Source organism: Carcharhinus amblyrhynchos, chromosome 7, assembly GCF_965287045.1.
Source record: "Carcharhinus amblyrhynchos chromosome 7, sCarAmb.v2.hapA, whole genome shotgun sequence".
NCBI lineage: Eukaryota > Metazoa > Chordata > Chondrichthyes > Carcharhiniformes > Carcharhinidae > Carcharhinus > Carcharhinus amblyrhynchos.
The window spans coordinates 4842321-4869566 of record NC_137330.1 but is presented as its reverse complement, the minus strand read 5'-3'; the positions used below and the strand labels follow the sequence as shown (position 1 = coordinate 4869566).

Below are 27246 nucleotides of genomic sequence, written 5' to 3'. Positions count from 1 at the left end.
TCAGTAGCTGAACAGTCCACTGTCTCTCCAACTCCCATACAAGCTGAGCACAGCTGCTCAAGTCTGGAGCCATAGCTGGACTTAATTGGATTCACTGAACTATGCTAGGTGGTGGTTTTTACCTCTGAATCCTCCTTTCACCCACTCCAACAAAATATGACGGCCGGGATTTAAACCCATATCTACTGGTTGGAAAACAGCTATTCTCACTATTATATCACCATCATGGCATTCAGTTACTTGTGTGGTATAGGTACACAGTACTGTTAGGAAGACAGTCCCAGGATTTTGACCCAATGACAGTGAAGAAACGATGATCTAGTTCATAAGAACATAAGAAATAGGAGCAGGAGTAGGCCATCTAGCCCTTCGAGCCTGCCCCGCCATTCAATAAGATCACGGCTGATCTGTCGTGGCTCAGTTCCACTTTCCGGCCCTCTCCCCATAACCCTTAATCCCCTCTCTTATCAAAAACCCATCAACCCGCTTCTTGAAAATATTTAGCGAGGCAGCCTCCATCACTTCAATGGGTAGAGAATTCCAGAGATTCACCACCCTTTGAGTGAAGAAGTTCCTCCTCAACTCCGTTCTAAAATGCCCCCCCTTTATCTTGAGGCTGTGCCCCCTAGTCCTACTGTCTTTTTTGAGCGGGAAGAGTCTCTCCACCTCTATCCTATCCATCCCATTCATCATCTTATATGTCTCAATGAGATCTCCCCTCATTCTTCTAAACTCCAACGAGTACAAGCCTAGTTTATTCAGCCTCTCCTCATAGCTCAACCCCCTCAACTCTGGTATCAGCCTAGTAAATCTCCTCTGCACTCTTTCCAAGGCCAAAATATCTTTGCGCAGGTGCGGCGCCCAAAACTGCACACAGTACTCCAGCTGCGGCCTCACCAATGCCCTATACAGCTGCAGCAAGACCTCCCTACTTTTATATTCCAAGTTCCAAGTCAGGGTGGTGTGTGACTTTGAAGGGGAATTCCAGGTGGTAATGTTCTCATCCATTTGTGGCCCTTGTCATCCTAGGTGCTAGAAATCACGGTTTTGGAAGGTGCTGCGTAAAGGGTGAATTATTGCACAATATCTTAAAAATGGTGCACACTGCTAGCTGTACACCTTTATAGTGGAAGGAGTGAAGGTTGAAAGTGGTGGGTGGAGTGCCAGTCAAGAGCTGCGTTCTCCTAGATGGTTGCGAGCTTCTTGAATTTGGAGCTTCACTTGCGCAGCATGTGAATAATACGCCAAATTCCTGACTTCTGCCTTGTAGATGGCAGAGAGACTTTAGGAAGTCAGCAGGTGAGTTACTTTCCACAGAATTCCTGGCCTCTACCTGCATTTGTAGCCATAATATTGATGTAGCTTGTCAGTTTCTGGTCAGTGGTTACCGCCAGGATGTTAACAGTAAGGGATTCTGGGAATTATAATCCCATTGAAAGTTAAGGGACTTGGTTTGATTTGGAGATAGTCATTGCCTGGAACTTGTCAGCTCTTCCAGGAATCTTGTCCAAGTCTTGTTACATAGGGACACATCCTGTTTCACTATCTTGGATTTGGAAATGCCGCTGATTGTGCATCGTCTGTGAATATCTCTACTTCTGACCTCCTGATGGAAGGATGTTTGTTGATGAAGCAGCTGAAGATAAATGGGCTGAGGGCACTCCCCTGAGAAACTCCTGCAGTGATGTCAATTTGCAGTTTTCACCGCTCACGATTTTTGCTTTGATTTATTATTGTCACATGTATTAACATACAGTGAAAAGTATTGTTTCTTGTGTGCTGTATAGACAAAACATACCATTCATAGAGAAGAAAACGTGAGAGTGCAGGATGTAGTGTTGCAGTCGTAGCTAGGGTGTAGAAAAAAAACGTAAGGTAAGTCCATTCAAAACTGTGACAGCAGGAGGGAAGAAGCTTCTTGAGTCGGCTGTTATGTGACCTCAGACTTTTGTATCTTTTTTCCAACAGAAGAAGATAGAAGCGAGAATGTTGGGGGTGCATGGGGTTCTTAATTATGCTGGCTGCTTTGCTGAGGCAGCAGGAATGTAGACCGAGTCAATAGATGGGAGGCCGGTTTGTGTAATGGAGTGGGCTACATTCACAATCTTTTGTAGTTCCTTGCAGTCTTGGGCAGAGCATGAGCCATACCAAGCTGTGATACAACCAGAAAGAATGCTTTCTATGGTGCATGTACAAAAGTTGGCGATAGTCGTAGCTGACATGCCAAATTTCCTTAGTCTTCTGAGAAAGTAGAGGCATTGGTGGGCTTTCTTAACCATAATGTTGGCATGGGGGAGAGGAGAGTGGGGGGTGGGTGTGTTGCCAGGACAGGTTGTTGGTGATCTGGAAACCTCAAAACTTTTCTTTCAACTGGAAGGACAATAGTTTGAGCTCTTGTATCGTAGCTTTAATTAGCTCCCCACCGATGGTAAGTTTCTTACCCAAATATAAACCCAACTCCTTTTGCCTGATGAAAGTTTAGCTGATTTTAATGTGTCTCTCCCTCTCTCTGTCTAGTCTGAATTACAATAATCTGGGAGATTCAGGAATGAAACAATTGTCTGAGGCTCTGAGGAATCCGGACTGTAAAATACAGAAACTGAAGTAAGTTCCTGATTGTATGAGATTGTTTTTATAATAACTGAATGTCTGGTATTGTAACTTATTAATATCAGCAATAGCGTCATTAATAATCACCACACATTATCATTCCTGTTAGTCTTAGGAAAAATCGATTTACTATGCATTCATTCTGTTTCCCTCTCTGATCTCCAGGTTGGAGAGTAACAGCCTCAGATATTCTCACCCTGTGTTTTAGTACAAACTGGTCATTGATGGGTCTGAACCTGAGTTACAATAAACTGCAAGGTTCAGGAGTGAAACCTATAAATATCAATCTCAAATTATTCTCAGAAGTATTCATCAGAATAAAAAGATGGACAAATAATTAAATGTTGATACAGTTATAATTTATGGCAGGTCACATGCTTAATGTAGTTTGATTATTCATTCAGATTATAGATAGAACATAGAACTGTACAGCACAGAAGCAGGCCCTTCAGCCCACAGTGTTGTGCTTAGAATGGTGCCTAATTAAATTAATCCCTCTGCCTGCCTTTGATCCATATCCCTGTATTCCTTACATATTCATGTGGCTTAGCTAAAAGCTCCTTAAACACTTTTGTCTTATCTACCTTTATCACACCCTGTTTGTAAGCTTCTCAGTTTGCTTAAAAATAGAACACTGGCATATCCTGGTGAGGCAGTTAACCAACAACCTTGTGTTCTGATGAGTTACATCCCAGGGGATCCAACTTTAGATTTGTGTTAACTGGAGTTTAACGAGTATCTTAAAAGAGAAGGGGGAGATCAAGATGAAATGGATTAGGAAGGGAATTTCAGAGCTTACAACCCAAGAGCTCAAGGCTCAACTCAGCTGCCAATGGTAATAATCTGAGTAGAGAATAGTCTGAATTATGTATCCATTAATAATGAAAAGTGTTTCAGAAATAACAAATAATTATACTAAATGTACCACTACTATTCGTGTTTGTGTTGTGAAAAATATGCTTCATTATTAATAGACACATAAGAAGTGGAAGGCCATGAAATACAGGAGACAGTCACAGCATGGATATGAATTTGTCTGACTTACATGAAACACAATAGTGGTGAACAGTAGTTTTTCAGATGGAGGAAGCATACAGTGGCTTTCCCCAGCAATCAGTATGGTGTTATAACTTCTTTTCATTACATATGTTAACAATTTGGACTTGGGCATATCTAAAAATGAGCTGTAGAGCTGTGAATCTGGAGAAATTACAGCACATGGCCACTTGCCCACCAGATAGCAGAAGCAGCACATGATACTACAGATCTAAATGATTTCAAAATCAGTGGATCAGATCAAAGATCTGCAGTCTTGCCACATCCAGTCATGAATGGCGTTGGGCATGCCACTAACAGGGCACAAATATCACCATCGTCACTGATGATGGAGCCCAGAGTGTCATTGTGAAAGACGATTTCTTCAGCCAGAAATGCCAAGTGAATGACTAATCTCGGCCTCCTCCAGTTTGATTCACTGCATGGAAAGAAATGACTGACAGCACTTGATACTGCAAAAATGTTAGCTTGACAGTATCCTAGCAATGTAACTGAAGACCAGTGTTATAGAACTAGTGACTCCCTCAGACAAGCTGTTCTACCTGACAATGTAGGGGGGGAAAAATACAGGATAAATCTCATCTGGCCAATTGTTGCTCCATCAGTCTACTCTTGATAATCAGAAAGTGTCATCCTCTTCCCAGAATAAAAGCAAATTACTGCAGATGTTGGAGTCTGAAACAAGAAGAGAAAATGCTGGAAAATCTCAGCAGGTCTGGCAGCATCTGTGAGGAGAGAAAAAAACCCTGATGTTTCAAGCCCAGGTGACCCTTTGTCAAAGCTTTGTCAAACACCCTTTGACAAGGGGTCTTCCGGACTCAAAATGCCAGCTCTTTTTATTCCTTACAGATGCTACTAGAACATAAGAACATAAGAAATAGGAGCAGGAGTAGGCCATCCAGCCCTTTGAGCCTGCCCCGCCATTCAATAAGATCATGGCTGATCTGTCGCTGCTCAGTTTCACTTTCCCGCCCTCTCCCCATAACCCTTAATCCCCTCTCCTATCAAAAACCCATCAACCCGCGTCTTAAAAATATTTAGCGAGGCAGCCTCCACCACTTCAACGGGCAGAGAATTCCAGAGATTCACCACCCTTTGAGTGAAGAAGTTCCTCCTCAACTCCGTTCTAAACCGCCCCCCTTTTATCTTGAGGCTGTGCCCCCCTAGTCCTACTGTCTTTTTTGAGCGGGAAGAGTCTCTCCACCTCTATCCTATCCATCCCATTCATCATCTTATACGTCTCAATGAGATCTCCCCTCATTCTTCTAAACTCTAACGAGTACAAGCCCAGTTTATTCAGCCTCTCCTCATAGCTCAATCCCCTCAACTCCTGTATCAGCCTAGTAAACCTCCTCTGCACTCCCTCCAAGGCCAAAATATCTTTGCGCAGGTGCGGCACCCAAAACTGCACACAGTACTCCAGCTGCGGCCTCACCAATGCCCTATACAGCTGTAGCAAGACCTCCCTACTTTTATATTCAATCCCCCTCACTATGAAGGCCAGCATCCCATTCGCCTTCCTGACCACCTGCAGGCTGGGTTTTTGCGACTCATGCACAAGGACCCCGAGGTCCCTCTGCACCGTCGCCCGCTGCAGTTTTTCGCCCCGTAAGTAATAGTCCTTCCTACCATTCTTCCTACCAAAGTGGACCACCTCACACTTGCCAACATTAAATTCCATTTGCCATTTCCTGGCCCATTCGCCCAGCCTATCTAGATCCTTCTGTAGACTCTCCACACCCTCAGAACTGCTGAGAAATTCCAGCATTTTCTGTTCTGGTTTCATCCTCCTTCCAGTGTCTTATGAACATCACTGCAGGAGTTCTGTAGGGTAATGTCCTAAGCCCAATTACCTTCAGCTGTTTTATCAGTGACCTTCCTTATGAAGTCAGAATTGAGGATGTACACTGATTATTTTAAAACTTTCAACACAGTTCTCAATTCCTCAGATGCTGAACCTGTCCATGTCGATAAATAGCAAGACCTGAACAATATTCTGACTTAGCCTGATTGTTAGCGCGAGTGGGCGAACACGACCACGGTGCACTCAGTCAGGTTCAACAGCGGTACAGCTTTATTTTAACGTCGACGGAGGTGCAGTCAGGACGTACAAACCGAACTGTCCCGAAAGCACTCTAAAGACCCGCCGCAATGGGCTACAGTTATACCTGAACTTCGATACATTGTACAATTCAAATGCTCATGTTTTGTTTACAGTATTCAACTCTGACCATCCTGTTTCGATGTCTTCAAGTATAGTAATGATGTTTTTAAGTGTGTGTTAATCGTTTCTGTCTGGTGGGTTTATTAATGGTCTAGAATCTCCGGAGTTTGTGCGGCCAGGGATGCTTCCTTAGTTATGCTAATCCTTAGGTGTCTCTATGGAGGGTTGCTTGATTAGATCAGAGGTGCTGATTTGGTTGGAAGGGGGTGTACTTTTTAATGTAGTTCCTGTAGGTGCCATCCTGTCCGGTTCCCTTTGTGTGCTCGCCCTCATTTGCATTCTAAAAGCATGTCCTTGTCTGCTAGTCTGTGTCTGTTCCCATGTGATCTTTAGTGGGGAGGCTCTGAGTGCAACTTTAGTCTGCTTCCATATTGTGTACCCAATTTCATAAAATTTGTTGTCCAATAACACTGATAATGGAAAGTAATGTTTTCAGTACACTACTGTCAGGCAATGATTATCTCCAACAAGAGGGACACTAATCACCCTCCTTTGACATTCAGTGGCATTATCACCACTGAACCCTGCCCCCCCAGTATTTTGAGGGGGCGTGGATGTGGTGGCTGTGGTTGTTGATATTGACCAGACACTGAACTATAAATACTATGGCTCCAAGAGTAGGTAAGAGACTGGGAATTCAGAGAAAAGTAACTCGCCTCTTTTCTCACAAATGATCACCCAGCACAAGTCAGCAGTGTGATGGAATCCTCTCCTCAAGCCTGACTTAGTGCAGTTCCAAAGACCCAAGAAGCTCATCCGTGACAAAGGAACCTACTGGATCAGCAAGCCATTAACCAAATAAAATGTTGACTCCCTCCACCACGGACAAGGTGGACTCAGCAACTCACCAAGGTTCCTGAGACAGCATCTTCCAAACCTGCATTGTCTTTCATCTAAATAAACAAGGACATCATAAAAATAGAACATCAGCCATCTTCAGATTCCCTTCCAAGCCTCATACCTTCCTGACTTTGAATATATTGCTTTTCCTTCATTGCTATTGGATCAAAATCCTGGATGTCCCTTTCTAACAGCATTGTACCAAATGGACTGCAGAATTTAAGAAGATGGTTCACCACCTCGTCCTCAAAGAATATTAGGGATGGGCGACAAGTGTTAGCTTTGCCAGTGATGTCATCATCACATAAAAGAATTATGAAAGACAAGACATGCATTACCATTGAAGGGATAGGTAATTGTGTCTGTGTGTAACCCAAACACAGTTACAGAGGAGAAACACAACACCTGCTATAGGGAAACTTGAGAGTTTCTGAAGATGAAATTTTGCTGTCTAGATTATCTGGTGGAGTCCTCCAATATAAACAGCAAGGGGCTCGAATGTCCTGGTGTTGTGTTGTGCTCTATACAGTCGAGAGCTAGAGTGGACAAGCATTGAACAATGAGGACATCAGAGTGTGATCTTTCTTCTGATAATGGGGATATGGTTGTTGACCAGATGCTACATTATGGAGAACTGCATGGACCACAGGCCAGGGACCATGGGACACATGTCAGGGAGGATTGAGATTCAGCCATACAGACATGTTTCACAAGAGCCTCATTCGCACACCCATTCAGTGTAATAATGAATCTTCCATCTTCTGCAGCCCTGTTGTTTTTTCTTTGAATGGCTTCACATTTTTCCTGGAGTCATCACTCCATGAGGAAAAGACATTGGAAATGTATTAACTGCATTTGTTATTGTATTTCCCATCTCACAGTTACCAGTAAACTGTTAAAGGTCCAGTAACACGGTGAAGGATCCTTCACTTGTTACACCAGCTCAGAATTTATTCAAGACACAGAGCATCTTTTCCAGGTCCTGTCCTCGTAACCCTCGACTGTACCTCCTGTATTTACCCTGCTAATCCCCTAACCCATACATTTTAGGACACCTAAGGTGTAATTTAGCATGGCTAATCCATCTACTCCGCATATTTGTGGACTGTGGGAGGAAACCGGAGAACCCACAGGAAATCCACAAGGACACAAGGAGAACATGCAGACTCCAAACAGACGATCATCCAACTTCGGAATTGAACTCGGTTCCTGATTCTGTGAAGCCATAATGTGGAGATACCGGTGTTAGACTGGGGAAGGCACAGTAAGAAACTTCACAACACCAGGTTAAATCCAACAAGTTTATTTGGTAAAATGAGCTGTCGGAGCGCAGCTCCATCAGGTGAGTGGAGGATTTGGTTGAGTCAGCAGTGCTAGCCAGTATGCCACTGTGCTGCCTGTTGAGGGTATGATCCCCATACTGGCTATGGCAGTTCATGGAGTCCCACCTCCTCCCGTTGCCCCAGGTTTGCTTCGTTGTATCTGTAAAACTAAGCATCACAAATTGTTTCTCTAATGGAGACAGATAACAATAGCCCTTTGTGAGCTGTGGCAGAATTGCCTACGCTGTCCACACGGCAATGTTACCAGCTTCTGGTGCACATTTTGGTAAATTCAAAGCCGTTGGCATAATCCCCACTAACGGCTCCATTCTTGAGCTGCTGATCATCCTATTTCCCTCCCTAGTGACCCAGGATATTGATGTGGCAATCCTGTGCTTTTCCTTCACCATCATCCTTTCTGTCATTTATTCATTCCTGCACCTCCATTTTGTTTGTTCCTTGTCACCCACCCATCCCCCTTTCCCTGTCACTTAAAAAAAAATCCACTGCTCGTTCTCAGTTCTAATTGAAATCCATCAAACTGAAACATTAACTCTGTTTCTCTCTCCAAGATAATGCCTGATCCACTGAATATTTCCAGAATATTCTGTTATATTTCAGATTTACAGCATCGAAAAGCATCTTGTTTTGTATACATGGCAGTTGTATTTCCTGAGTGTTCCACATTTTTACTGGCAATGGTATTCTGAAAAGCACTGGGGATTTACCCTGATTCCTGTTTTTTTTTCTCTCATCCTCTTCAGTCTGGGTGTCAATGGTCTCACAGATTCTTGTGCTGAGGACCTGGCCTCTGCTCTCAGGACAAACCGGTCACTGATAGCTCTGAATGTGGGTTCTAATGAACTGGGAGATTCAGGAGTGAAGCTCCTGTCTGAGGCTCTGAAGGAACCGGACTGTAAAATAGAGAAACTGGAGTAAGTATCGGACTGAGAGCGATTGTGTTTGTATTAATGGAACATTTGGCAATGTATTTTGTGGACTATTATTAGTATAATAAACAGTTTTCATTATTATCAGTGATAGAGCTGTAACTTACATGAGGTGATAATCAGAGTCAGATTGCCAAACCACTTGCAATTTACCCTCAAATGCAGCTTTCATTTGCTCTCCTGTTCACACTCTCCTTACCTTCCCAGCCCCACCTTCTGACTCAGGCTGTCACCATTGACTGCCGGCTGGATCTTCTGGTCCTGCCAGTGTCGACAATGCTTTGTGTGGCTCACACTCTCCACCACCCTCAACCCAACATGGCAGTTGCCTTTGGCAAGACTGGATGATGCTGGTGGCAGGAAGGGCCAGAAAATTGAGCCCCTTCAGTATAGTGCAGGAGAGTTGAATGTAAAGAAGAAATACTTGCATTTTTTTACAGGATTGAAAAGGTAACTAAGCTGAGCAGTTTAGTTGCCGTAGGGTGCAAGTGAATCGGAGGTGGGCTGTAATATGGGGGGTCATTGTGGGGGAATCAGGCCAATTGGAGGAGTCTCTTAGACAGTTGTGATCATCAGAACCATAATTACCGATGAATTAGAAGCAGTTTTAATTGTTCTAACATTTTTTCTGGTTAACTACAAATGTAAGACACTAATGTAAGTTGGAAGCATCTGAAATTTGTGATTAAAATCAGAGTATTAGTTGATTTTTATTTCAGGGCAATTGCCGAACAGAAGTTTGAACTTCCAAATCAATTGCTTTGCATCCTTTCATGTCTTCCCGTAGTTCTCCAGTGGATTTTGGAATGCCTCCCAGATATGATGTCCCATGAAACAGAATAAAAACTACATTTTTACTGATTCCTGTTATTTCTCTCTCTGATTCCAAGGTAATGGGATGTCAGTCCCACAGATTTTTGTCACGAGGGTGGGGGAATAATGTGATGGCACAGCCTCTGAAGATTCCTTCACCTGTTGATAGGGGACAGCTGTCACCGAGTTACACAACCCTTGTTTTGAGAGAGAGAAGAGTGAATAAAGGCAACATACATCCCAGAACATCCTTCAGATTGCTCCAGTGACCAGTGATGTGGCACACAAGCTCTATAGTTTGTGCTTACCAGAAGGTCTCCTTTGTCCATCCATACGACCATTCACATTCAGCTCCATAACCCATCTCACCATCAGCGATTTCCTTCTCTGTTTCCAGGACTTCCAGCTCCAGCACTTCATCTTCTACGGATGGAAGGATGGCAAGATCTGTGTGCTGCCCCCATGTTCAGCTCATTCCCTAAAGTTGTGTGCTCTCTTCTACAAGCACATAAATTTCCATTACTTAGCCATCAAAGACACACACTAGACTATGCTGCTGACAGCCTGATTGTCCAACATATCTTCACAGGAATGTCTCCTGGATGTGACCACGTTATTCTGGCAGTGCAGGAGTCACCTTTGACTGATTAAGGTCCCCTGCAGAGAGGCTGATATGTCTCTGACTGTCCATGTTGCTGTCTGGTCATTGCCAGTGTCCGGCTAAGAGTATCCCTTCTACCAATTTCACATTTATTCTCATTTTGCTCCACATTTCTCATATTAAATGCTATAAGCTGCCCCACTCAACTTGTCAGAATACATAGTGTCATTGATCCTTTTGTGTCACTACAAACATGTGCCCCATGCCTGCTCAGGTTTGACTTGCTTGGTTTGATGGGCAGAACATCTTCTCCCATCCTGAGGGAACAGAACTTCACTCCAAGTCCAAGCAACCTTGAGGAACAATTCCAAGGAGGCATCATTGAATTGGGGAGGTGGGGGGGGGGGCGGGGGGTCATTAATCTACGTCCTGCCACTTCAGCCCTTTGTTTAGTAACCAGGGCTCCCTCATTAGTCCCTGCTGCCTTTGAAAGTGTTGCTGCCTGCCTTCAAATATAGCGCCATATTGCCTGGATGAGGAATTCCCCTGCAGTGACTGGTTAGGGTCTGGAATGCACTGTCTGAGAGTGTGGTGGAGACATATTCAATTGAACCTTTCCAAAGGGAATTGGACTGCTATCTGAAATGGAAGAGTGCAGGGTTATGGGGAGAAGGTGGGGAAATGGGACTTAGTGAATTGTTCATTATTGGAGTCAGTGCAGACAACATGGGCTAAATGGCTTCCTTCTGCTCTGTAACAATTCAGTGATTCTTCCTCTGCTGCCTGAGTGAACAGCTTCCCCGACTTGTCAGGTATTGATGTGCCAGGTTTGGCAATTGTGTGGAGTTGTTGAGTTCAGTTGGTTTGGCGTCTAGATTGTGATGTAGTGTGAAGATAATCTCAAGGATTTGACTCGCATATGGGCTGTGGAAGTTCGTGGAATCACGTCTCCTCCTATTTCCTTATGTTTACTAAGTCGTGCTCCTGAAGCTACAGATAACAAATTGTCTCTCTATTGGAGAGAGATACCAATTGTTCTTTGTGGACTACAACTAAATTACCTAACTCTGTCCACATTGCCACATCACCAGCTTCCAGTCAAAATATTGGTAAATTTCCAACAATTATCTTCACAGAATTGTTAGGGTGCAAAAAGAGGCCATTCAGCTCGTTGTGATGCACAGTTCTCCAAATGAGCACTGTAACAGTGGTGTTCTCCTACCTTAACCTTGTTTCCTTGAACATTGTTTTGATTGATATTTTCATCTCGTGTCCTCTTGAATGCTTCGATTCAGCCTGCCTCCACCACACTTGCAGGCTCTGTCTTCCAGACTCAACTACTGGTGGTGTGGAAGAGATTTTTCTCACGTCATCTTCAACCCCACCACAAATTCCATTACCTGACCCACTGACCATCCAATGTCCCTTCCGAGTGAATCAGGGTAAGGACATGAGGATTCTGTGCTCTTCTCTGACACCATCTTCCTTTTTGTCATTTAAATACTCCGGCACTTCCATTTTGTCTTTTGCTTGTCACCTGTCCATACTCAGCTGTCTGTCATTTAGAACAATTTAATTCACTGCTATTTCCCAGTTCTAATTGAAGGTAATCAAACTGCAATAATTGTCTTCCTCTCTTCACAGATACTGCCTGATCTGCTGAGAGGTCCCAGCATATTTTATGTATATTTCAGATTTACAGCATCAATCTTTTCTTCTGTATAAACTAAAGTTGTGTTTCTTGAATGTCCCACTCTGTACATTATTATTGTTAATGGTATTCTTAAAACATTACGGATTTACCCTGATTCCTGTTTTTTTTTCACTCTGATCTCCAGTCTTTATGGTAATAATCTCACAAAATCTTGTGCCAAGGACCTCACCTCTGCTGTCAGTACAAACCAGTCACTCATTGATCTGAATTTGGATGATAATAAACTGGGAGATTCAGGAGTGAAAACACTGTCTGCGGCTCTGACGAAACCGGGCTGTAAAATACAGGCACTGCAGTAAGTACCAGATTGTGTGAGATTGTTTATAATAACTGAATATTCAACAATATATTTTGAGCACTGGTATTCGTATAAAAAATGTCTGTCCATTACTATTGGTGTCAGTTATTAGTGCAAAAACTGTATTTACTCTGACTCCTATTGCTCTGTCTCTGATCCCGAGGCAATGGGATGCCAGTTCCACAAATCATTGTGTTGAAAGGTGCAGGGGAATAATGAATGGGAGTGTTGTACATTCTGAGGTCCTCTCCTCTTGCTCAGTGGTCCATGGCTGTACCCTAGACACAAGAGACCTTGATTTGTGACAAAGGGAAGAGTGAATAGATGACAGCAAATGAAGGACAGGCCACGAGGAAATGGTGGTGGAGCAACTCAGTTAATAACAGATAACAGTACAGTAGCAAGAGGTAGTCTCGGTTCAAATGATCAAGTTATAAAATCAAGAGAAAAGTAAAACACTGTGGATGCTGGGATCTGAAGGAAAGGGGGAACAAGTTGGAAAATACGATTTAGAAGTGAACAAATGAAACGATGGAAAAAAAATCTGTAAAGTAAAGAAATGGTTTAATGTAAAAAGAAATAAAATAAATGGAGTGGAAGCAGAGGGGACAGTTCATGCTCTGAAGTTGTTGACCTCAGTCTGGACGGCTGTAAAACGCCTAATTGGGAGATGAGGTGCTCTTCCTCCAGTTTGCATTGGGCTTCCCTGGAACACTGCAGCAAGCCAAGGACAGACATGTGGACAACAGATCAAGACGCTGTGTTGAAATACAAGTGACAGGAAGGTCTGAGTACTGCTTGTGGATGGACCAAATGTGTTCTGCAAAGCAGTCACTAAGTCTAGTTTGGTCTCTGATGTGGGGTATTGGGAGCAGGAATGCAAATTTAAGGAGGTACACGTGAAGTGCTGTCTCACCTGAAAAGAGTGTTGGGTCCTGAGATGGTGAGCAGGGTGGAGGTAAAGGGGCATGTGTTACATCTTCTATGATTACATGGGAAGGTGCAGTGAGTGGTGGCTGAGTTGTTGGGTGTGCTTGAGAAGTGGACCAGGATGTCTGAAGGGACCGATCGTTGTGGAATGCCACCGGGGGAGCAGGTGGAAGATATTATAACTAGTTTGGTAATAGATAGGAATTAGCAAAGCTAAGAGATCACTTGTGGGCATCATTGATAGGCTCCCAATACTAGACAGAATACACAAGAAGAAATAATGGAGGCTTGTTAAAGGGTACTGCCATAATCATGGGTGATTTTAGTCTTCACTTGGATTGGATGAATGAGATTGTCAAAGATTGAATAGAAGATTAGTTCATAGAATGTATTCAAGACAAATTCTTGAAAAGACATGTTCTAATGTCAAGCACATAACTGGCAATTTTACACCTGCCAACGTGCAGTGAGCCAAGATTGGCTAACAACTTCATTGTAAAGCTGCCTCCAGGCAAATGTAATCATAACGTGATGACTTTTTCTTCACTCTTGAGGGTGAGAAATATGCATCAAACTTTAGCACCTTAAACACTTACATGAAGTGTATTAAAAGATGATGAGGACAGAACTCACTGAAGTGAACTGGGAAAAATGGCTTAAAGCATAGGACAGAAGAGGAACAGTGGGAAACATTTAAGATCATATATGGGAGATTGATTGAGAAGGTTGAAGCACAAAAATATTAGAGAAACTTGGCCAGGTGGATCCAAAACTGGCTTAGTAAGAGGACACTCTAAAGGGTGGTGGTAAAAGCCTGTTCAAGTGGCGGGGTGCCAGTGTCTAATAGTGTATCAGGGGCCCTTATTGCTTGTTATGTATATAAGTGATATAGATGATAATGTGGGGCGAATGACAGGCAGGTTTGCTGAAGACACCAAGGTTGGTAGAGTGTTTAGAAGAAGAAAGTCATAAGTTACAGAATGATAGAGATGGATTGCTCAGATGAGCAATGGTAAATGGTATTTAACCTTGATAAGTGAGAGTCGGTGCACTCTGGAAGAAGTAACAAGGCAAAGAAATATTTAATGAATGGCAGGACACCGGGAAGCTCAGAGGAACACTTGGATCTTGGGGTAATTATTCACTGTTCCTTGAAATTGGCAGACCAGGTGAATAGGATAGTTAAAGTGTACGGAACACTTGTTTTTGTCAGATATGGCTTCAAGTAAAAGAGCAAGGAGTTAATGTTGGAGGTGTACAAGACATTGGTTAGGCCACGGCTGGAGTACTGTGTACAGTTATGGTCATCTCACTATAGGATGGATGTGGTTGCACTAGAAGGGGTACAGACGGAATTCACCAGGATGCTACCTGGATGGAACACTTGAGCTATAAGGAGAGACTGGATAGGCTTGGATTGTTTTCTCTAGTGCCGAGAAGGCTGAGGAGGGACCTGATTGAGGCGTATAAGATTATAAGGGCGACGGACAGAGTGAATACAAAGCAGCTGTTCCCCCAAAGGATATACTTGCCGTTGTGATAGTTCACCACACTGCTTCCTGGAATGGCAGGATTGGCATGTACAGAAAGATTTGATCGACTGGACCTCTATTCACTGGAATTCAGAAGAATGAGAGGGGATCAAATTGAAACATACTAAATACTGATAGGGCTGTTCAGAATGGATGCAGGGATGTTGTGTCCCCTGGAGGGTCTGGAACAAGGGGATCACAGTCTCAGTATATGGGATAGGCCATGGTCACATGGGGAGAGCAGTGACAGGTGGTATTTAATACTGATAGGTGCGAGGTGGTGCACTTTGGAAGACATATCCGTGAAGGCAGCAGAGCAGGTGAATAGGATACTTTGGTGACAAAACTGTGATGAGGAGAAAAATCCTCATTTAGAGGTTGGTGAACCTGTGCAATTTTCTCAACCACAGAAGGTTGTGGAAACTAAATCACTGAATATATTTAAGAAGGGAACAGATACATTTATCAACTCAAAAGGTTTCAAAGGTATGGGGAGATCATAGGAATAAGGTGGTGAAATAGGGGATCAGCCATGATCATATTGATTCTGAGATTCGGGTCTTGAATCTCAATAAAGATAACTATGATGTTATGAGACATGGATGTATATGGGAAACGTTATTTAAAGGAACATTATTGTGAACAGGCAATGGCAGGCATTTTTAAAAATTCATTCATGGGGCATGGACGTCACTGGCTGGCCAGAATGTATTGCTTATCCCTAGTTGCCTTTGAACTAAGTGGTTTGCTAGGCTACTTCAGAAGGAAGTTGAGAGTCAGCTGCATTGTTGTGGCTCTGAAGTCACATGTAGGCCAGATCAGGTAAGGTCAGCAGATTTCCTTCCCTCAAGGACATTGGTGAACCAGATGGGTTTTCCGACAATCCAACAATGGTTTCGTGGTCATCGGTAGATTCTTAATTCTAGATATTTTTGCTGAATTCAGATTTCTCCATTTGCCATGGTAGGGCTTGGTCCCCAAAACACTTGCTGAATTTCTGGATTATTAGTCCAGCAACAATAGCACTAGACTATCACCCCTCTGTTTAAGGAACAAATAGGTGAACTCCAAAAGTTGTTTATTCCTGTTTGGTGCAAGAGTGTTAAGGGCATTGTGGCCAAACCATGGCTTACAAGGGAAATTTGAGATAGTATTTGATTGAAGGAAGAAGCATAAAAACTTGCAAGAAAAAAATAGATCTGAGAATTGAGGGTTGTTTAAAATTCAGCAAGGGATGGCCAAGGGATTGATGAAGAAGGGGGAAATAGGTACACGAGTAAGCTAATGGGGAATGTAAAAACTGACTGTAAAGGTTTGATAGGTATGTAAAGAGAAGACTGTCAAAAACAAATGTAGGCTTCTTACAGTCAGAAACAGAAGAATTTATAATAGGGAACAAAGAAATGGCTGAGGAACTAAATTCGTAGTTTGCTTCTGTCTTCACAAAGGATGACGTGAATAAGGCAGAAGTTCTGAGAGAAACAAGTTTTAGTGAGGAGCTGAAGGAAATCAGAGGAGAAGTGGTTTGGGAGAAATTCATGGATTTTAAGGTGGATAATTCTTCATGGACTGATAATCTTCATACCAGAGTACTTTAAGGAAGTGGTCCTGGAAATAGTAGATCTTTTCATCGTCATTATCCAAAATTCTTTGGACACTGGACTTGTTCCCACAGACTGAAGAGTAGCTAATGTAAACCCGCTGTTCAGAATGGGAGCTAGAAAGAAAACACATAACTATGGAACAGTGAGCCTAATGTCAGTCCTGGAGTTCATTATCAAAGATTTCATAGCTCAGCGTTTGGAAGATAGTGATATAATCATACAGAGTCAGCATGGATTTACAAAAGGGAGTCATGCTTGATAAATCAGTTGGAATTCTTTGAGAATATAATTAGTAGAGTTGACCAAGGAGAAGTCATGGATGTGGTCTATTTAGACTTTCAGTAGGTTTTCAACAAGGTCTGACATATAAGATTTTGTAAAATCGAAGCATGTTGGATTGCAGGTAGCATGCTGAAATGGATAGAAAGTTGGTTGGCAGATAGGAATGAAAGAGTTGGCATAAATGATTGGTGGTTAGTGACTACTAACGTACCAGCAGGATCAGTGCTAGAATCCCAACTCTATTATTGATTTGGAAGAGAGAACTAAATGTATTTCCTCCAAATTTGCAAATGATAAAGTTGGGTGGGAGGATGAGCTGTGGGGAGGATGCAGAGATGCTTCGGTGTGGTTTGAACAGGCTGAGTGGGTGGGCATGTGCATGGCAGATGCAGTATAATATGGAAATATGTGAGGTTGTCTACTTTAGTAACAACAATAGGAAGGCAGATTATTATTTAAATTGAGATGGATGGACACTCAGTGAGACCTTTGTGCATCAGTCATTGAAAGTAAGCATGCGTGTACAGCAGGCAGTGAAGAAGGCAAATGGTATTTTGATCATCATAGAGGTTTTGAGTATTGGAATAGAGGTATTTTACTGTAGTTGTATAGGGTGTTTGTGAGACCACATCTGAAGTATTGTGTGCCGTTTTAATGTCCTTTTCTAAGGAAGGAAGCCCTTGCTATCGAGGGAGTACAATGAAGTTTTGTGAAGGCAGGTCTATCATATGAGGAGAGACTCGGTGAGGATTGTCTTCATTAGAGTTTAGATGAGTGAGGGGGGGATCTCATAGAAACTTATAAAATTCTAACAGGATTAGACATGATAGATTCAAGAAGAATGTTCCCAGCAGTGTCAAATCCAGAACTAGGGTCATAGTTTGAGGATCAGGGGTAATCCTTTTAGGACTAAGATGAGGAGAAATTTCTTCACCTAGAGAGTGATGAATCTGTGGGATTCACAACCACAGAAAGTATTTGAGGCCAAAATGTTGTGTGATTCCAAGAATAAATTAGATTGGGATAAAGGGACATGGGAGTGGTGGGGGGGGGGGAGCAAAATCAGGATATTGAATTTGGTGATCAACCATGATCATAATGAATGGTAGAACAGGCTCAAATGGCTAAATAGCCTACTCCTGTTTCTAGTTTTTGTTCAATGGTGAAGCAGGCTTGAAGGGCCAAGTGGCCTACTCCTACTATTTTCTATGTTTCTAATAATAGGGAAGATAAAAATGGCAGAAGCTATTTTGGGTTTGTAGTCACTGTCGAAGACATACAGTCATCCCATGAATGCTTGAAAGTCGAGGTAATTGTAAAGGAGACACTAAAATGATCACAACCACCAGGGATAAAGTCTTAGGCAAACTTTTAGTACTAAAAGTTGGCAAGTACTCTGCACTTTATCATGATGGTCTTATATCAAGTGTCTCCAAAGATAGTAAATACCTTGGTTATGATCTTCCAAAATACCCACGATTCTGGAACAGTCCTGGGGGTTGGAAAAATCACTAAATAAACACTTCTTCAAGAAAGGATGGAAATAGAGAGGAGGAAACTACAGGTTTGTTCGTTCATGTTCTGTCAAAGAAAGAAGTTAAGGAGACAGCAGCAAGAATTTAGGCAGGATCAGGCATTTCATCTTCCATTGCTGTAAAAATGGCAAGTTCCGGAAGTCTCTGCTCTTACTAAATCATATCCTGATGTCATTTGCTTTCTTTCCGAACACACACATTTCAAATCTTATTCACCCAGCAAACACATGTACTCACCCACGGTTGTCTAACATGTGGGCCAAGGGTTGAATGTGACCTTCAAAGCCACTCAATGTGGTCCCCAGAGCCAGTTTTCAAAATATCAGTCTGGGTGAAGTCTGAATGGAAGCATCTGTATGGAATTGTTCCTCCAATCACCTTTCTTTCCCACGTTTGCCGCTAATAGTTTTTTGAGCCAATCTACAGCTAATGTGGGAGAGAAACAATTTGAGATTGATCAGGATTAAACCATAATACTTACATTTATTACTCATTATTTTGCTCAGCACCTTGTTTCTGTTCATAATCTGTTTTGTTTTTAACAGAAATTCATGCTGCAGCCAACTTGATAATTTTGAAGTTTGCTTCTCAGCACCTTGAGTGAGGAAAAAAAAATTAAAATATCCCCCCCCACCACTATATGAAAAGTTTGGTCAAAACTGTTGATGCCAGTCTAACTGGCATGTCTCTCACAATCAGTACTGCTGTTTTTGTATTGCAGGTGTCTTAGTGGAGATATTCTTTCTCCAATTTCACTTTCATCCTTATTCACATATCAGACCCTGAACATCACCTGGTCAGAACACATCTGGACATTAATCCTTTTGCCTCACTGCAAATATGTGTCTCACACCTGCTCACCTCTTTGACAATCTCCATCTAGACTTGTTTGGATTGATGAGATAATTTCCCATACTGAAGGAATAGGACTTGCCCCCGAGCCTAAGCAGCTGGAAGGAGCACCTGTGGGGAGGCATTAGTGTCTGGGGAGAACCCTTGATCTGCTTTTGTCATTTCAGCTCTTCATTCAGTAAGCAGAGCTACCTCGCTGCTCCCTCCAGAGCTGTTGTGTTTCAAAGTCCTGCTGGCTGCCTTTGAGAAAGGTACCAGCATTGCCTGAACCAGGACTGACCCCTGCCCACACTGCCTGAGTGGACCACCCCCCATCTGCCAGCCATTAATTGTCCACCTCTGATAATATCACCTTCATAACTTTACCTATCGTGCCCACACAGAAACACCACCCATTTCCAATCCCCATGTTGGGACTTAAGAACTTCAATAAAATCACAGCCAGTATCTTCAACTTCACCATGTACTGCATTGAACATCCCATATCCTTCCTGAACCTGTCTGATAAGGACATGGGCATTCAATGTTTTTGTCTTGTCGTGGTACCCATTTTGTCATTTAATCACTCCTGTAATTCAATTTTGTCCTTTCTTTGTGTCTTCCACAGCCACCCGCTGCTGTCACTTCAAACCTGTCAATTCAGTGCCATTTCCCAGTTCTAGTGAAAACTCAAACTTTTCTTTCCTAACTTGCTGAGTATTTACTGTATATTCCATTTATATTTAATTTTCAGCATTCGTAGTAATTCATTATTCTATAGAAATGCAAGTTGAACTTTTTGAATGCCTCACATTGTTATTAATAGTATTTTTTAAAACGCTGGGATTTACCTTGATTCCTCTCTCTTCAGTCTGCGCAGTAACAATCTCACAGATGCTTGTTCTGGGGATCTCGCCTCTGCTCTCAGTACAAATCAGTCACTGAGGTTGCTGAACCTGACATTAAACTCCTTCACAGACCAATCTATCCCTGCTCTTTGTCATCTCATAGAGACCTGCAGGAGTCTGGAGTGGATTTGGTGAGTGTTTGTTAATTTTTAGTGTAATGATTAAAATATAAACTGAATTTTAAAATATAGGCCTGAATCTTCCAGGTAGCAGATTGGCAATGTGTGTGAAGATTCTCCCAACCTGAAACTGCTGCATATTTCTCCTGAGGTCTTCAGCACAGTGACCCTGGGGAGCTCCACCTGAGCATGGTAGAGTTGGGGGAGTGAGAGCACACACCTTATTTTTAATACTAGCTGCTGTATGGTAAGGGTAAAGCTCCAAACATTTAATTAATGTCAGTTAATGGTGGAGTGAAAGAGTTAGGTTTGTAGCTGAATGAATGATTAATCATAGAGCTGGAGAAACTTTGGAGCAATAGTGCCGCAGGGATCGATGCTGGGGCCTCAACTGTTTACCATTTATATAGATGATCTGGAGAAGGAAGCTGGGTGTAGGGTGATGAAATTTGCTGATGACACGAAGATGAGTGGAAAAGCAAATTGCGTGGAGGGTGTGGAAAGTCTGCAGAGAGATCTGGATAGGCTGAGAAAGTGGGCAAGGACCTGACAGATGGAGTATAATGTTAGCAAGTGTGAGGTTATCCACTTTGGCAGAAATAATAGTAGGAGGGATTATTATTTAAAAGGCGAAAAGCCGCAACATGCTACGGTGCAGAGGGACCTGGGAGTCCTTGTGCATGAGTCGCAAAAACCCAGTCTGCAGGTGCAGCAGGTGATCAAGAAGACAAATGGAATATTGGCCTTTATAGTGAGGGGGATAGAATATAAAAGTAGGGAGGTCGTGCTGCAACTGTATAGGGTACTGGTGAGGCCGCAGCTGGAGTACTGTGTGCAGTTTTGGTTGCCGCACCTCCGGAAGGATGGAGGGAGTGCAGAGGAGGTTCACTAGGCTGATACCGGAGATGAGGGGGTTGAGCTATGAAGAGAGACTAAATAGACTGGGTCTGTACTCTTTGGAGTCTAGACGGATGAGGGAGGATCTTATAGAGACGTATAAGATAATGAAGGGGATGGATAGGGTAGAGGTAGAGAGGTTCTTCCCGCTCAGAAAGGACAGCAGGACTAGAGGGCACAGCCTCAAGATAGGTGGGGGGGGCAGTTTAGAACAGAGTTGAGGAGGAACTTCTTCACTCAAAGGGTGGTGAATCTCTGGAATTCTCTACCCATTGAAGTGGTGGAGGCTGCCTCGGTGAATGTATTTAAGTCATGGGTAGATAGGTTTCTGATAGACAGGGGAATTAAGGGTTACGGGGAGAAAGCGGGAAAGTGGAACTGATCCACTTCAGATCAGCCATGATCTTATTGAATGGCGGGGCAGGCTCGAAGGGCTAGATGGCCTACTCCTGCTCCTATTTCTTATGTTCTTACGTTCTTTATAGTTCAGGGTATCGGGGAGCGGTTAAAGGAATTGTTCTGGATATCAGGGGGAGTGGTTGGGTAGTGGTCATGTTAGGTTGCAAGGGTTAATCAGGGGTTTGGATGGTAGTTGGGAGTTGATCTGTGGTTGGGGTCTAATTAGATCTGGTTGAACGGTGTGGGGCTGGGGTTGGTAATAGAGTTGAAGAAATTAGTTGCGTTGGGTCAGGGTTAATGAAGTTATGTTAGGCGTAGTTCTGTCAGGAGAGGTTGGATTGGGGTGTGGTCAAGTTGGGAGGTTTAGTCAGATTTGTTCATGTGGGTATTGAGGGGATGGTAGTCGGATTGGTGGGGTGGTTGGGGGATTTGAGATTAATTGGGGGGGAGATTGGGTTGTGGGAGGTGTAGCATGCTGGTCAGTGGGCAGTGAATGGAAGACTCAGTTGTGGATTTAGAGATGTTAGACTAGATTGTGTACTGTCTAACATTACCTGGTAAAAAGTCTCAACACCAGGTTAAAGTCCAACGGGTTTATTTGTTAGCACAAGCCACTAGCTTTCGGATCTCTACTTGTGGAGATCGCGCATATTGACACAGCCATCACATTTCTACAAAGATGTAAGAAAGACTCACATTCCAACCATTATTTTGTAAATTGTGTTTGTCTTTATGTGCCCTGTTTGTGAACAGAACTCCCACTCACCTGATGAAGGAGCAGTGCTCTGAAAGCTAGTGGCTTGTGCTAACAAATAAACCTGTTGGACTTTAACCTGGTGTTGTGAGACTTCTTACTGTGTTTACCTCAGTCCATTGCCGGCATCTCCACATCATAACATTACCTGAGCAGCTATCCAGGTAAATCGTCTGGATCTGTCCTAACACAGCCACAGAGATATTGGCACTGGTTCCTGGCAGCAGGAGAATTCCCCGATGGGAATTCAAACCTATGGGACAATTCCCATGTACATCCATGCGTAATGACATCCATAGTGTCATCTTCAATTGTACATCTGTCTCTGATCCAATGATCAGAAGATATGCCCCATTAACTCCAGTCTCCTGTTATTTACACCGTTATTCAATCTGTTTATTTCCTGTTTCATCTCGAATCTGTTTCAGGCTGGGAAAGAATCAGTTCAGTCTTACTGGAAGGAAACAGCTGTTGTCTCTGAACAAATCCAGACCAGGATTACATGTGCTATTGTGAACATTTCAATCGATAAACATTGCTGCTCCAGCGGTTACAGTGAATTCCTGAGTTGTTACGAAGATCTTCAACAACTCCTTCCAAATGCTTTGTTCTTGCCCAGCTCCTTCTCTATTTCATCAGCTCATCCAGCCAGGTAGTGATTTTCCTGCTTACCTGGTTTGGTTGAGATTCCAAAACTGTGCAGTTTTGACCTCCACATTTAAGGCAAGATTGCTGGAAACCATTTTTAAACAACAATGTATTGTTGGTGTTCTCAGCACCAAAGTCTTCAGCTGCCTTTCAAAAAGGAGCAGCAAAGGTTATTCTCCAGAGAGAAGTGTGTGGGTATGATTCTGAGTGTATCCAGCAAACAGCAGATTAGTAATGGCCTTGACAGTTCTTGTCACGTAAACATTCTTCTACCATCACCTTCTGCTTCCTGCCTCTCTGCCAGTTTTGGATACAATGCACCCCTGTCTTGGATCCCAACTGCCCTTAATTATTTCATCAGTCTGTCATGATAAACCTTATCAAAAGCCTTTCTAAAGCCCATAATGACAACTTCAGATTGACTACCCTCATCAACACTTCTGGTTACCTCCAAAAGAAAAGACCAACCCTTTAAAAATGACCTTCCCTTAATAATTCCATGTAGACTATACCTGATTAAACTCTCTGTCTATGCAAATACACGTTATTCTGCTTTCAATTTAAACACCTTGCACGCATTCCAGTTTAATGAGACAAACAGAAACAGTAATTGACTCTAAGTAAATTAACTATTTTGTTATTTAACACTTCCAGTACCAACTGAAACTTGAACAGTTGCAGCTCACGAACTGTTTACCGAAGATCAACTCTGAACTGAACCTTTCCTCTTAACTGAACATCAACTTTAATTGAAATATAACTTTAATTATTTAACTGAAAGAAGATGCTGAGAGTTTTGGAAAAAGCTTGGCTAAAAAATATCCCTGATGCAGAATCTATTTTCTCTGAAGCATCCTCTAAGCCATATGTCGTATAATGGTTAATTTCTTTAACCATCGCTCGCAAACAAAAGACTGCAGTGTTTTTAACCTACATATCATTCACTTGCTTCCAGAAAAATATCTTTCATCCAGCCAACTGTATAACCAGAAACTGATCACACAGTTCAAGCATCCAATGAACTGCTTAGTTCAAACCAGCATGTCTCCCATATACACCCCATTATCTTGGAGCCATTGACTTAAACAACTTGCCACACTGGACCAACACAGGAAGCTTCAAATCACACTTCCCATACCAGATAACTGACTCCAAACAACTTAACGACCTGGTTTTAGTTGTAAGTTGGCCAAAAATTCCAGCATGCTTATCTCTCAGTAAGCATAGCTGTATTAAAACCATAATTATCATTTTTCTTGTTAATTTATTGTTGTGGCCATTCTTGTTCCATCTATACATGGAAATGCTATCCCTCAGAATTCCTTCGAGTAACGTTCTGACCAAGTTTAAACTAGCTGGCATCTAATCTGGTCAATCCCTGAATCAATGTTCTTAATCATGGAACAACATTAGCATTCCTCCAGTCCTCTGGCACACATCTGGCAGAGAGGATTTGAAAATATATGACAGTGCCTCTGATATTTCCTCTCTTGCATCCCTCAGCAGCATGGGTTGGACCTGACCCAGGCTCGTAGTTTTATCCACGTTTAAGGCTGTTAAACCTGCCAGTATCTTCTGTGTCAGTTTTTTTTAATATTTTGCACTCCTCCAAACTGATGTCTACATCTGTGTGATCCTTTTCTATTTTGAAGATTGATAGAATGTGATCATTCAGGACATTCCCCATGTGTGTCAGGACCATACACACATTACCCACATGGTATTATTTGACTCGATAGTTGCTCTAAGGTATTTGCTTGTTGTTTATATCATTAAAAAAAATATTCTACCCACCAAAGTTTATTTCATGCATTCTTCTTCACTTTCCGAAATTTGCAGTTAAGATTTAAAATGTTCAAATTGTACGGTGCCTCAGTCCAAAAATCATTGCAGTGCCCCAAGAGTTTAACATTTTCTTCAGCATCTCTCCATCACACAAACCTCTGCTCTATTCTTCTGTTCCTATACATATTATAGTGTGATACTGGGAGACCTCGGGATTACTACCTTTGAAGACCTGCTTTGCAACTTCCAATCTAATTTCCTAAAGGCTAAATTAAACAAATAAAAAACACCATGTAACATGATATATGTATGGAAGAATAATTTGAAAACATCAATCATATTTGTTCAATAGTGCCACGTTCAATGGGACAGTTTGTTTCAGAGGAAGGCCCTCGTGTCATTCTCATGTGAATTGGAGTAAAGGTCTGCATTAGCATACCTCCAGAAACAGCAAAATACTCGAGTGCAACTCAAGGCATTGCTACCTAAACTGAGACAGAGCAAGCCACAGAGCTGAGACATACTCAGCAAATTTGAAAACCCCTTCATAGACTGAAAGAAAACTGTATGACCCAAATAGTCTTTTAAAAAATGTTATCATCTGTTCTTATAAATTGTTGTCTGTTCTTAAATTAATTTATGAATAACTTAAAGGGAAAGGGTGATGTGCGAGTTTGAGGACATGAAGTCATTTGGAACAAGATGCAGAGCAGCAGTTGAACGCAAATCCAAGCTCGCGTACACAAAAACAGAAACATGTCCACAAACACAGTCAAAGTCACATGCACATAAGTGCACAATGTCACTCCATCACACACGGGCAGGGACACACACACACACACACACACACACAGCAGATGCACACATCAACACGCACAGAAACACAGCTATATATTCACAGAAAGGCACACACCAGAACACATAACAGCAAAGAAACACACATGCATACTTAAACAGATGCATACACATGCGTATGCATACACATATATGCAAACAGGCATATAGGCACAACAACTTACTGGCACTCACAAACATCCAGACAAATGCATGCACCCACATATGAACCAGCTTACATACAGAATCTCTCTCTTTGACGTACGCACATCTATAACATACATGCATTCACACACATTAGCTCACTCTGGAACAAACACACACATGCAGTCTCTCTCACACACACACACACACTATCACAGGGACGAGTACAAAGATGGGGAATAGATCAAAAGATGCTCATGCTCACAAACGCACATGTTTGCATAGGTAGACATTTAAGGCAGATGCTTATGCACAAACATAAATAAACATTTGAAAATAACACTTACAGGTTCTCTCAAAATCACACACACAAACAGTCACACATGCTGAAGCAGGCACAATATAACCACAAAGACAAAGGCCCAGACACACATCCATTCTCCACGTTTCTAAAAGACACTAAAAAACTCATACAAAATGAAACAAACCAAAATGCAAAAGCAAACATTCATGCACACATACACACATGTAAAGACACACACACAAACATACCTGTAGAATCATTGTGAAGGACCCATCGAGTCTGCAGCAATTCTCCAAAATTGCATAACACCCAGGCCCAACCACCCCCCACCCTGGACGTTCTCTCACTTTTATCCTTTAGGAAATGGATACAAAAATCTGAGGCCACGTACCAGTCAACTCAAGAACAGCTTCTTCCCTGCTGCTGTCAGAAATTGAATGGACTTACCTTGCATTAGGTTGATCTTTCTCTACAACCTAGCTCTGGCTGCAACAGTACATTCTGCACTCTCTCATTTCCTTCTCTAGGAATGGTATGTTGTGTCTGTATAGTGCACAAGAAATAATACTTCTCACTCTATGCCAATACATGTGACAATAATAAATCAAATCAAAAGACATCACCATTACAATCCCTGGATGGGTCCTGTCCCACCGGCAAGACAGACTCAGCAGAAATAGTTGCACGGTGCTATACAGTCAGGAGGGATTTGCAGTGGGAGTCCTTAACAGCGACTCAGACCTCATGACGTCTCATAGCTTCAAGTTGGAAATAGGCAAAGAAACCTCTTACTGGTTACCACTTACCATCCTCCTATGGCTGATGAATCTGTCATCTTCCATGTTGAATGAAGCACTGAGGATGGCAAAGGCACAATGTGTACTCTGGGTGGAGGATTTCAATGTCCACCACTAAGAGTGACTCAGCGGCACTGCTGATCGAGCTAGTCAGGTCCTAAATGATATAACTGCTAGACTGGGTCTGTAGCAAGAGGTGAAGGAATGAATAAAAGGAGAAAAAAAATACTTAAGCTCATCCTTAACAACATTCCAGCTGTAGATGGATCTGCCCATGACAGTATCAGTAAGAGTGAGCACCACACAGTCCTTGTGGAGATGAAGGGCCACCTTTACAATGAGAATAAAATCCATTATGTTGTTCGTCCATCATCAGTAAGGACCTCGACACCATTAGTCATTTTGAGGCTGGTTGTGGTGTGTCCGAAGATGACTGATCAGGCCAACTGGGGCACAGAATGTGCTGGCACATATTGGACAGATTTGTGTAGACACTGTAGTTGTTGTGCTGGTGG

The 27246-nt window shown here is 42.5% G+C and overlaps 1 protein-coding gene across 1 annotated transcript in view; it reads left to right on the top strand.

Annotated features, from left to right (window-relative positions):
* LOC145344733 (NACHT, LRR and PYD domains-containing protein 3-like) overlaps positions 1 to 25189 on the top strand; it is a 67083-nt gene extending 41894 nt beyond the window's left edge. Inside the window, exons 7-11 of the mRNA XM_080191840.1 lie at positions 2518 to 2604; positions 8817 to 8987; positions 12255 to 12425; positions 20014 to 20181; positions 22648 to 25189. Of these exons, the coding sequence (XP_080047966.1) occupies positions 2518 to 2604; positions 8817 to 8987; positions 12255 to 12425; positions 20014 to 20181; positions 22648 to 22735 (685 nt within the window). The 3' untranslated portion in view covers positions 22736 to 25189. The remainder of the gene's footprint in view (positions 1 to 2517; positions 2605 to 8816; positions 8988 to 12254; positions 12426 to 20013; positions 20182 to 22647) is intronic.
* The last annotated feature ends 2057 nt before the right edge of the window (positions 25190 to 27246 follow it).